Source organism: Taeniopygia guttata, chromosome 4 (assembly GCF_048771995.1).
Source record: "Taeniopygia guttata chromosome 4, bTaeGut7.mat, whole genome shotgun sequence".
In the NCBI taxonomy this organism is placed as follows: Eukaryota; Metazoa; Chordata; class Aves; order Passeriformes; family Estrildidae; genus Taeniopygia; species Taeniopygia guttata.
Window position 1 is genome coordinate 10,587,963 of NC_133028.1, and position 12,313 is coordinate 10,600,275.

Here is a 12,313-nt window from a genome sequence, read left to right on the forward strand (position 1 = left end):
TCAAGCCAGTTGAATTAGAAAAGGGAAAGGCAAGCTTTTAGTTGCCTCTGCAGTGCTGTACTCATACATTTTAACAAATCCATGGATTTAATTAACACTTTAAATTTCTTTTTATAATTAAAAGACAGACATATGTGGTGCTTCAGTTTGTGTTTTATCTTTTCTTGTTTTCAGTTTAGCTAACAATGAATCAGAAAGAAATGACTGGCAACCAGAATTCATGGGATAATTTGCTAGCAGACTTCCCTAAAGGTCCGCTTTCCAGGTATCGTAAGAAAGCTTCCTTCAACTGGAAGGAGATGGCAGTGTTCATAGATGGTGAAGATATCATACAGCTGAAGGTAAACTTTGCAAGAATTGTAAACATGTTTTAATTGTGGAGATAACAGTAGAAGTAAGTATGGTTTTTTTAAAGGGGGTGTTGTTAATAATACTCTGTAAATATGGAGCATGAACAAATTTGATTTGCACAGCCAATTTTCAGAACAGAGCTGAATTTTTAAGCAATCTACTCTGCTGTCTCATAAGACTCAATTACTGAACATCAGTAGAGGTGCATTTCATAACTTGAGTGTTCATTTCAAACTGAGAAATAACTATATTCTACCATATTTCTTTACTGTTTGCATTAAATCGTAGATAACATGGTTTTGCAAGGCACTTGTGCAGAGCTAAGTTCAAGCCACTGTCAAACAATATTTTTGTCTTGCTTTGACCTAATTACCTGCATTGTTCTGTGCTTGCATTAATGCTTATGTGGCATTGCAATTGGAGACTAGCATATGAACCTTGCTGAAAGCTAACCCTTCCAAGAAGAGGGATTAACTGTAGCATAAGAGATGGTATGGAAATTCATGACTTGGAGGTATAGGAGAAAGAACTAGCTTTCTGAAGGTGGTGTAGATTTATATAGATTTAAGTAACCTTGAATCTTCACTATAATTATAAAAATCCTAGCAGGTAGATCAGAGAAATCAAAAAGGCCTGGTTCTACATCAGACTGGTGTGTGTTAGAGCAGAGGAAAAAAAACCCTAAAGTGTTCTGTGTCTGAAGGAGTTTCAAAGCTGTGTGGGCATGAAGAGTTGTTTACACAGAGAAAGAGAATGACTGCCTTTCAAAAGAAAGCACAGGAAGTCTGGGTTTCTTCCTTTTTATGTGAAAGACAGTTAAGAAGATGTGGATTTCTTGAAGACACAGGTCTGGGATAAAAAAAATGCTGTAATATATTACCTAATACAAAAAGGATCCAAATTACAACATTAAAAGATGCACATCACCACATTCATGGGCTGCTTATGATGGTTCCTTTAAATGGAGCCTTTTTTTACCTTCATCTGGAACAGAACAGTTGTGGTAGCTTAATGGTTTTACCATGATGGCATATTTCTAACTGAATGTAAGCCCTGGAGTTGTACCTTTATCCTCAGTCTGAGGGACTTCTTCCCCTTAGATTCTGCCATCAGCTTCATTTATTGAGATAGTGAAGCTGCGACACAAAACAAGTTTTGCCATACTGTTCATGTAGATCCAGAGTGAATCACTTAATGGTGAAGGAGATATCATAAAATTTAGCTGCATGAGCTGTATATATGACAGATAATTTAAATATATTTCCTAATTTTCTGGAATTTTTGCTTTTTAAGTTTATATCTTCCAGCAAACAATCATAGTGTGCGACCCAGTGTTATTCTAGAAGAAAGTTAACTGGTTTTGTTAATGTTTTTAGGTTAATATTCTCATGTCAGTTTTTTCCCCTCCAAGAACAGAGTCTTCTCTGCTCTGGAAAATGATCCTCTCTTTGCACATCATCCTGGAGAAGATTTATGCCGTGAGAAATATCAGGAGCTGACCTTCCTGCGCTGTAAAAGGCTTTTTGAGTATGAATTTCTCACACCGCAAGAGATTATGGAGCAGCCGTTTAGGGTTTTTAATATGATGTCATTTCTAGGAATGTATGATTGTTCTCTATGTCTCCAGTTTTTCCTACATTGTACTGTAAGTACAGATCAAGGGCTATAGTGGTGTATGTTTGAATTGAAGTAACTTCTAGTACCGTAATTCTGTTGCTTTATGCCATTTTATTAAAATTTGATCTCCTCATCCTTTCTTTTCAAAAACAGTATTAAGTTTTAACTGTTTAGAAGGGTCAGAGAGCTGTGGGTAATTTTTGTTGTTAAACCCCTGTCTCCACTGGAATCCTACCTGGAAAGTAAAGGTGAAACGGTACAGACAGAGCTACAGAAAACATTTTTGATGCTTTCTTTTGTTTACTCCTCTACCTTCTCTCTAGGGCAGCCAAAGAACTTGGTTATTGGTGGCTGTGTGTTTGCTTAAGATTTGCGGGTGTCAGAAATTACCTGCTTGAGCCCCACTGTCTTAATGAAAGGCATAATCCAAAAATTTCTCACTGACATCAGTGGCTGAATTTTGTTAATCAGTTGTTTCCCAGATGGATCTCTCACAAAGAATGCTCAGCATAGCTGGTCAAATATTATCAGTTTAATTAATTAATTAATTATTACTATTCACATAGCTGGGGAGCATCTAGGAGTTTTGTTGTGTGAATGTCCATGTAGCAAAACTGAAGGTAGCTTTCAAATAAGCATTCTTGTTTGATCCTGAAGCAGCTACCTTCAGTTCCCAATCTGCAGTAAAATGAACTAAAATAGTCTTTAAGTTTTCCTTTGCTCAAGGACACTAAGGACAAGTGGAAAGTATTTCTAAGCATTTGCAATGAAGGCTTGAAGAGGTTAGAGCTGGGACAAGTTCAGTCATCTATGAAGGGGCCTTGACAAGATCAAATCCTGACTTATGTCCCCCAGCTATAGTCTAATTATAGCTTACTGTGCAGACCACTTTCCCTGGTCTCCTTACTGGACATCACTTTTGAAAGTCACATGCAGTTTGTGCTTTTCATCACAGGGCACTGATTCATTCATTGTTTTGTTTTTACAGATATTTGCAGGTCCAATTATGAGTGCTTATGAGAAATTTGCACACATTTTGAAACAAACCTATAGGATGGAGGTAATTTTTTTCTAGTAATTTGTGAGAAATGGGCACTATCAGAACTGTGTTTGCACTATTTGCAGTTTTGTGTTATTTCTGATCTCTTTACATACCTAGGTACTTCTAAATAGCAAAAGAAAAGACTATGGAGAAGACTCAAGCTAGCTCACTACTAGCTCATAAACCACTTCCTGGATATGTTTTAGACTGTCCAAGTTAACATGCAGACAAAATTTGGGAACTTTTCCCAAAAGGCAATATAGATGACATTAAACCAGTTCAGACTCTATCCAGAGTCATTTAAGAGTATCCTGCTAGGATACTCTTAACCTTGACATGTTGCCATAAAAATGCCATTCTAATAGTATAAAATGGAAAATAATAATGTCTTAATGCCAAAGAAATACCACATGGAGTTCAGTGGGGACTCATGACCAAGTACTCTGCAGAATAAATGCAGCCTGTCTGATACAGAATGTGCCAATCCTAAACATTTTGTCCAGTCTCGGCCATGTGAGCAGCATTCACTGTTTGGCCAGAGCCTCTGATTTTGAGTGCACTTAAACTGACCCTTGTGCTTCTTTTGTTGCTCTTTATCATTTCCTGTTTTGTTTGGTTTGTTGTTTGTTTTTTTGCCAAGTTACTCTCCACTATCTGAATTTGAGATAATTTAAAAGTCTTGCAGTTTCAATTAATGTAATAAAGTGGTCTTGAACTGTGCCCTCTATCTCCTTATTTAGATTTTTGGATGTTTTGCTCTGACTGAACTCAGCCATGGAACTAACACCAAAGGCTTACGGACTACAGCCACGTTTGATCCCAGCACTCAGGTTAGTCCTTGATGCACACTGTCAGCCAGGCTTCCTTTCCATGCAAAACTGTGTAAGAAGGAGTTGGTCCCTGCATAGGCTTCAGCTCTCACAGCTGAAACAACTCTCTCAGTTCTTCACTTGAACTTGCAGCTCAGTTTAACCTAAGATCTAGGAAATGCTTCCCAGTCCATCAGTCTGCTTTTCTTTTTTATAACTCCTTAAATGAGCAATAAAAAAGCTGAGTTTCAGGCTTTACAATGAGGTCATGAGCTTTTTGAACTCTTAATTTTTTTCCTTACTAAATGTGTTCTCTCCAACGTTGAACACAATAAGAGAGATCTCAGGTGCTGGAATGCAGAAAATCCTGGCATTTAATGAATGTTTTCAGAACATTGCAAGGGTGATGAAAAAAAAAAAATCAGCTGCAACCTGATTTTTATTATTTATAAAATTTCCTTTTTCTTTCCTGACTACAGGAATTTGTTATCAATACACCTGACTTTGAAGCTGCAAAGTTCTGGATTGGTAATATGGGGAAACATGCCACACATGCAGTTGTATATGCCCAGCTCTATACTCCTGATGGACAGTGCCAAGGATTACATCCCTTTATTGTACAAGTAGGGTAGAAATATTGTTTATAATTTTATTCTTTTGGGGAAGAGGGGGTTCAAATTAAAGACTTTGTTATGCTGTTATTTATACCTGACCAGCATATGCTTTATTTAATACCTTCAAAATTTGTTTGAGTTGTAACCAGGATACCTCTTTCAAATGTTCATTGATTTTATGAAGGTTGTAGAGCTGGTTTTATACTGTCAGTTTTCTGCAAAAACTTCTGCAAATACAAAAGAGCTGTAAAGTCTCCAGATGATCATGCTACTTATATAGTTAGAACTCATCTGTGTCATATGAAGTGCTGAAAGTCTTGCACGGGAGTTAAGATGATTTATGTCTGCCAATGCTTCAGGCTGATCTGCATGAAATCTGAAAACTTCTACCACAGAAATCATTTTATAAAATTAAAGGCATCAGAAAATATGCCTTTGTGCAATAGAAAAATGTAGTAAAATGGACTAGACTAATTGCAGACTGAACAAAGTGAATTACAGAATTGTAATATCTCAAAGCTGATTGTTACATAAAAATTTCATTGGTTTCTGCTTTGTCTGTGTACACCTGAAGGAGGTTTCAGTGCTAATCTGATGAGAGCAGTCATCAGTGTTAAGGGATATTTAAAGCAGTGGTGTAATTAGTGTCATCTTCCAAAGCAATTTTCATTAAAGTATCCATGTCCTGAATGAGAGGATACGTAAGTACAAGTTATATGCAGGATTATGTGCTTGAAAAAAACAGAGAGGTCACTTTATCATTAATAACAGGGTACAAATTGGGAATATTTTCAACCTTTGAAAAATTCAGGCATTAACTTTCATTGCTCTATTACTGAAATGTTTTGTTTAACTTCTGTACAGATTCGAGATACAAAAACTCTCCTACCAATGCCAGGTGTGATGGTGGGTGACATAGGAGAGAAACTTGGGCTGAATGGGTATGATAATGGGTAAGTCAATAAATTTGAAAGAGAAAACATTCTAGGTTATATCACAATGTAGTGGTGCAAAGATCCCCCTGTATCTGTTCTGTCCCTTACTCGTCAAGTGTTCACTAGTGGTTTAAAATTGTTGATACTTCTAAAGAAAAAACTCCAGACTGAAAGACCTTGATTTTCAGTATTTTCTGTCTGAATAAACAGCCTTTCAGCCTTTCTGACTCTTTAAAATGTGAAGTGTTCCTGGTATTCTGTGAATATCCCCAGGCAATCTTGCAGTTACAGACTCTTCAACAATAATAATGGAAAAAAATCTAGTAAGTTCTGAGTAGAGAACTTTATCAGCTTCTGCACCAATCTGGATGTAAGACTTTAATTTTTTTTTTTTTTATTTTATTTTTTTGTTGTTGATTTTCAGCTCACAGGAAGGCTAGTGGTGGTCCCCAGACAATGTTTATTTTCAGTAAAGATTAAGATAAATGAGACTGAAGAGAGACACTATGTATCTTGTTTAAACCGTGGGATTTCTAGACTGCAGCCAGGAAAGAGAAGGCTAGTTATTTTCTTCTGTATTGTGAGTGTACAGTTGAAACGGAAAAAGTACCTGGCTCCATTTCTTAGTCATGGATTCCAAGGGCCTTTCTGTGTCTGCTTTACTAACCAGAGGTGTCTGATAGGGAGGAAACAGGTAGATTTCTGCATTAAAACAGTCATTATGTAAAAATTGTTTAAACCCTGGCATTAATTACGTAGTTCCCTATAAAGACATAAACTTTAAATGGTAAAGAAGGGTTTCACTTCCTTATGCCTCAAATTGACTTATTTCTGTTGATTCAGTTTATACATTTATGTGTTGTCCTTCAAAACAGGCCATTGCAGTAAACACAGTATAGGCATTTTAAAGTATCCTGGTTTAAAATATTAAACATAGTATAGACATCTTAAAGTATCCTGGTTTCAATTATTATGACTTTGGCTGTCTTTCCAGAAGGTTGTAGGAATTTTACGGTTATTTAGTTCATTCTCACTGATTCTCTGTTTCCTGAAGACACAGAATAAATTTTAAAAATCTGAAACAACCCAAAATTAATTTATAGAGGAGAGTTGTGAGAAAGATTTGGAAAAGAGGGATGTTAAAAGTTTGGTGGGTGCTTTTTCCTGCTTCTGCATTACAGACTAGTAGCCACCAGATGGCACAGCAGCATGGGCCTGAGTAACCTAAATGTTAGTCAACTTCACGTTTCTATAAAAATATTTAAATTCTGCTGTTCATTCTTATATTGCAGTATAGATTTATGTGCAAAACGGGAATGAAGAGTATGCTTGTTATGTGACTTTAAAATGTACATAATTTTAAATCAATTTCTCCATTATCTACTGGGAAAAAATAGAGTATTTCTTAAAATATTGGTAATAACTGAATAATTTGAAATTATCATTCGTAAAATGCCCTTTAAGTGAGATACCAGTTACTTCCTATCTTAATGTCAGATGGAGTCCCTTATCTTAGTTGACATCATATATAATTTAAAGCATAGGGCATTCCTGTTTATTTTGTTTATGTTGTTTTTAAAAAAATTATTATTATGTTCAAGCAGTAGTGCCCAAAGAGCCCCAGTCATGGATCTAGATCTCTTAAGTATGCATTAAGACAGTCCCTGCATTAGAAACCTTAAGACAGCACTTGCAGATTAAGAGAGTATGAGGAAGTCCAAGGTTACCCATAAATACCCCTCATTTAGCTAAAAACTCCAGGGGCCTGAGTTCCTGAACTACTTTAGCTAGGTTGTTTTTGTTTTTTGGAGAGGTCTAGGATTGGAGGCAGGCGAACACTGTTCTCAAGAACCAGGGAACCAAGTTTTGTTCTGCAGCCTTCCTGCTCCCACTGAGATGTCAGAAGCATCAGGGCTTGGAGATGTTGGCTCTCAGAGGTACATGAAGGTCTGGATGGGGACCGGAGAGGAAGTTCTGCATTTGTTTGCAGAGACAACAAGCCATGCCACCCTGGAAAATGGACTCTTGGTTACATGATCTGCAAAATGCCAGGATTCACAGACATTTCACCAGATATGGCCCTGCCAAGGTGTTCTCCTTGGCCATTTAGCAATCTTACATCCTCGTTTATCCCAAAGAAAGCACAGATTTGTGTTAGTCTACACTACTGTCAGTTTTTTTTGAATGTGTATGTGAAGTCTGGTTCAACTACCATGGACACTTAGTAAATCAGGTCTATTTCCATGTAGTTATACTCAGGATATGAGGTCGTCTTGGGGATCAGAGTCTGACATCTATGACAGAGATGTTTGATTTTGTTTCTGTTCTAATAATTTTCAATATGGATACAGAGAGTTAAGTTCCTGAACAATAATGAAGGTCATGGGGAAGAAATTCCAGAGCCTCTAGAAAATGTTATTGATTTATGCTATGTAAGAAAACAGAATAGGTGATTGTAGTTGTCCATTTTGGCTTTGAAAAACAATTAATCTCTTGGGTTGTTTGGCTGAAAGTTGTTTTCCTGCTGATGCAGAATGTAATGTTTTTAGTAAAAGAAAGAATTTCAGAACTAACGTGGGAATTTTTGCAGTGTAAATCCATTTCTAAAATTATCTTTCTAAATAATTCTCATAGTTTCATAATTTGAATGTCCAAAAATCACATGGTGCTTTCAGGTCTTTGTAACTTTAGCTGCCCTGATAAAAAAAGACAAAATCACTGTAAAATTTTAAAACATTTTTCTTTCTCTAGGAAATTTACAATAATTTGTGTAATCACTGCATAAAGGGGTAAAAATAGAAGTCTGATTTTTCTCTTATGGAGAGTTTAGACTGGGTTTGTGTTTTGTTACTGAAATTAAATCAGACTGCCACCAGGGGATGCAAATGCTTCAGCCTTTATTTTATAATATTAAAATGTCCACCTGTTGCTGATGCTCTGGGAGTCTTTGAAATATGCTGCTCACTGAGGACCCAAAATGGTAGTAGCTGAGGAAAAAAAAAAACTGCTGGAAAGATCCCTAAGTATTTGGGATTTCAGGGGCTTTTCAGTAAAATGCGTGGCGCAAGAGCTGGGATGTGTGTTAATGTGCCCTTCCTTTGGTGTGGGGGTTTTTTTTGTTGGTTTTTTTTTCTTTTTTTTTTGGCGGGGGGGAGGTGGGAAAGAATGTACCTTAGCTACTGGAGCATTGCCTAAATTACTTATTACTTCAGTGAACATCAGTAAATGATTGACACTGAATTGATGGTGAACCAGTTTCGAGTCCAGTTGTAACAAACAGCAAATTTCTGCTTTCCCCTCTCCAGAGATGGAAATGATGCCCAACTGAATCTGCATGGGGAAGAGTGAAAGTCAGCTATAAATGTATTTCTGAAATGGTTCTTACCATGCCTGTCTTTGTAAAACACGTTCTGAGCTCATTTGGCTTTGTCCACTGATAACATGGATACAGTTTGAGCAGATAAAACCCTTTGTAAGAGAAGAACTAGATAAATGAAACTGTCATTTTACCTTAAGCCTTTGTAGGGGAGAAAAGAGTCTTTGTGGAGGAAGAATTGTTAACTGGATCTAATGATAATTCTGGGCTTGGGAAAACTAGTGGGGTTTATTAGCTGGTTAACAGGCTTTCATGTGAAATTTAAATGTAGTCAGTCTTTGCACACATACAACACACTAAGATGTTCAGCATGTTCTCTAGCAATCAGTGAGGCCAGATTCAGTGTTCTGGATACTAAAAACAAAAGAGAATGCCCAAGAACAAATGGGTGAGGGGGATTTATTGGACAGAAAAGCAATAAATTGTGTAAAAGGATCCCTTCTGAAAAGTGGTGGCTCAGAAAGCCCTCACTATAATTCCTTGTATATTGACAAAAATGGGATACATCACATGACTTCCAAGCCTTTACAAATTGCATTTAAATGGTTAGTTCATACTTTGTTTCTTCCTTACTATTTCAGTATCACTGCCGATAATACATTATGATGTTGCTATTGCTAGTTTAAGGACAGAACAATCATTCTAGTCCTTTTTGTCTTCTGTTATTTATCTTCTTAATGCTCATTTAGATTTTGCAGCTTTTGCAGTTATTTCACTAGGAAGATAGGAGCTATAATACATAGTTTAAGCCTAAATAGTCTTTGGAACTTTATCTTTCAATCTGAAACAGTAGTTCAGTGAAGATAATATCCATAATCAGCTTCTTTGGTTATTTGCTTCTACTCCCAGACTGCATTTTTCTTTCTGCTGTGATGAACATTTATGTGTCTTTAGGGGAACTGGAACTGCCTGAAAACCCTACCAATTTTTGTAGTCTTCAGTCAGATAATTTGTCAGGTCTGGTTCACTGCAAGCCCTTAGGAGTGGCTGTTTTGGTACAGGAAAAAGAGCAGAGATGTAAGAAATCAAGTCTAAAAATCAATCCTGCTTCCCAAATAAACAAGCTTGGGCTTTTTTAATATTTTTTATTGACTTACAGCCTCTGATCTAAGTTTCAAACAATTGTAATAGCCATACCAATAAAGTGGCTGTAGAAGAAAAAATAATGTTAAAATGCCTGTGCCTGTATTTATGTTATCTGAATACACCATGAACACGTTAGTCCTTGTGAGAAGTGCCGCTTCCACAGTTAAAACCAGGTATGTTGCAAACACATCTTGCATGTTTACAGTTTAAGTTAAAGCCATGGTTTTTGCAGCAGAATCATTGACATTTCCCTGCTTTGCCCTCCTCATGCAGTTTCTGCAGTCAGGGTTGGACGTTATGTGGGTACATAGAGTGCTGCACGTGTTACTTGTCTGTGGTTACATTGCTGCAGAGTGCTGCCTTATCCCCTCATTTTTGTCACGTTCGTGTGCCTCAAAATTCTACAGCAATAGCTACTTCACACTGAAAGGCACTTGATGTGGCTGAAAATGGGGAAAGGTAGATTTAAATCTGGTTGCACATTTGTTTTTTGATGCACAGAAATACAGCCTCACATCTGCAGTGAAGTTCAACCAGCCATTTTTGTTCCTTAGCAGAGCTCTGTCAGCTCTTGGCAGCTGCAGGAGTGTGCGCATCCAGAGCTCCTCACTGTAGCACTTGGACTGTAAGAACTTCAGTGTGAGTGGGTCTTTGTGTGCCTGTGAAGTCCATTAGGTTAGGATTAGGAGGCCTGTAAACCGCTATGTTGTTTTATTGTTGTTATTGAGCATTACTGTCCAGAGCTGCATTCTTAGATTAAAGCCTTTGATTGTAGAAAATAAAAAAATACTGCCATGCAGTTTTCCTCGGTTTCCCTGTAAGAGTAACTGTTTTCATCTCTAACCTTTCTGTGAGTGTCAGTCTAGAATATGTGGCAGTTTTCTTTCCTTCTGCAAGTTTTTCATCAAACCTTTGAAATGTTATTCTTCCCAAGGTTTACAGTATCCCATAAACAGCCCTGATATTTATTGACTCACAGCCTTCCAATACCATTCACCTGCTTTCTGTTTCTGGCTGGAAGTCTGACATTAGAGATGATTGCACCATCTCTAATGTAGTCAGTAACAAAAGCTGGCAGAAAAGGCATTTTAGTAAGTCTGAAGTTCACCAAAGCATGTTTGAGCTATTTGTACTATAGGTAACAGTTTATTACTTTAGTACTGGCAAAAGGAGCTCGTAGCTTTTCCAGCTGCTCCTCTTTTATCAGAATTACTGCACACCAGATGAATTACTATTGCATGATTTAAAGGCAGTGAGATTAACTTAGTTTGAAATGTTCCCTAGCCAACTGGCCAAAGAACCCAAACAAGAATGCTACTATTGGAATGGCACTTTACTCTGCTCAGCTGCTCTTGGTAGAAATCTATGTGATACAGGTTTTTTTTTATCTGTGGTAAAAAATGTGTCTACATGATGCAAAATTGCGCATTGCTGTAGAGCCCTCTGATACCTATTTAAAGTGACAACTGTCTGTCTGTCTGCCTTGCTGAGAGGTCTTAATCTCAGTCACGCTATCTGCTGTGCTGAAGAGGCCCTAAGTAGGGCAGCTTTCAAGTCTCTGGTCTTGTCATCACTGTGTGAAATTTAGCCATTTTCCAAACTTGCTGGTACATGATATCCCCATGACTGTGTGTACAGTTCCGTTATTGTAAGATATTTCTTCAATTCTTTAAGGAGATATTTTTCCCCTAAATGTGTTGACAGATGTGGGCCACGTCTATGATTTCTAGGCTAATAACCATTAAAAACGTGATCATTGACTTCATTAAATCTTACTATTTATTTTTAATATGTTCCAATACCAAGTTCCAGTTGGCCAGTATGTCTGACAATTCCCAATAGCAAAGTTCTTGGAGAAGGAGCATAACAGCAGTTGGCAGCAATCTCACAAGGTCGCTTAACCCACCAGTCCTGTGAGGTTCTTATTTTATTTTTGACACTTGTGCTTGTAGGCAAAATACCTTATTTCTTTACACATGGAAATTTTCTGTTGAATTTTTAATTGCCAGTTCTGCTGCTCTGCCTTGCTTCTAAAGTTTTTACCATCTGATATGCATATTCACATATCTTTGTATAATACATCTGTAATGGATAATGTCAAGGGAAAAAAAATCTAAACTTTAAAAACCTGTTACTTGAATTCATTTTGATTTTAAGAAAATAGGCTATCATAAAATGATAGGAAATTCAGTATTCTGGTTCACTAGCTGTGAAAGAAGTTATTGAAGAAGGGTGTGCTTGTACTTTTTAATCATAATAATTTTAGGTAATTTTTTATGTGGTACAGAATTAGCTTCCTTATATTTGTGTCAGATTATAGTAAAACTTTCTTGAAGGTTTTTCACTCTTTACAGCAGGAGACTTCCCTTAGATTTAACTGTTTGGGATTGTGTTACAGCAAGTGAAAGTGGATAAAATAGTTTAGCTCATTTTGGGAGCTGTTTTGTTCTGCACACATCTGTCACATGTTCATTATGAGCAGG

General features: G+C 37.0%; 1 protein-coding gene across 4 annotated transcripts in view; it reads left to right on the top strand.

Annotated features, from left to right (window-relative positions):
• Positions 1-12,313, top strand: part of ACOX3 (acyl-CoA oxidase 3, pristanoyl) — a 32,036-nt gene that overhangs the window by 1,679 nt on the left and 18,044 nt on the right. For 3 of the 4 annotated variants that reach the window (XM_030270651.4, XM_072927961.1, XM_012573610.5), the window contains exons 2-7: positions 175-341; positions 1,763-1,996; positions 2,957-3,028; positions 3,751-3,840; positions 4,299-4,442; positions 5,298-5,386. In XM_030270651.4, the coding sequence (XP_030126511.4) occupies positions 186-341; positions 1,763-1,996; positions 2,957-3,028; positions 3,751-3,840; positions 4,299-4,442; positions 5,298-5,386 (785 nt within the window). In that variant the 5' untranslated portion in view covers positions 175-185. Of the gene's footprint in view, positions 1-174; positions 342-373; positions 1,997-2,956; positions 3,029-3,750; positions 3,841-4,298; positions 4,443-5,297; positions 5,387-12,313 lie in introns of those variants that run through there. The other variant, XM_072927962.1, reaches the window with a different exon arrangement.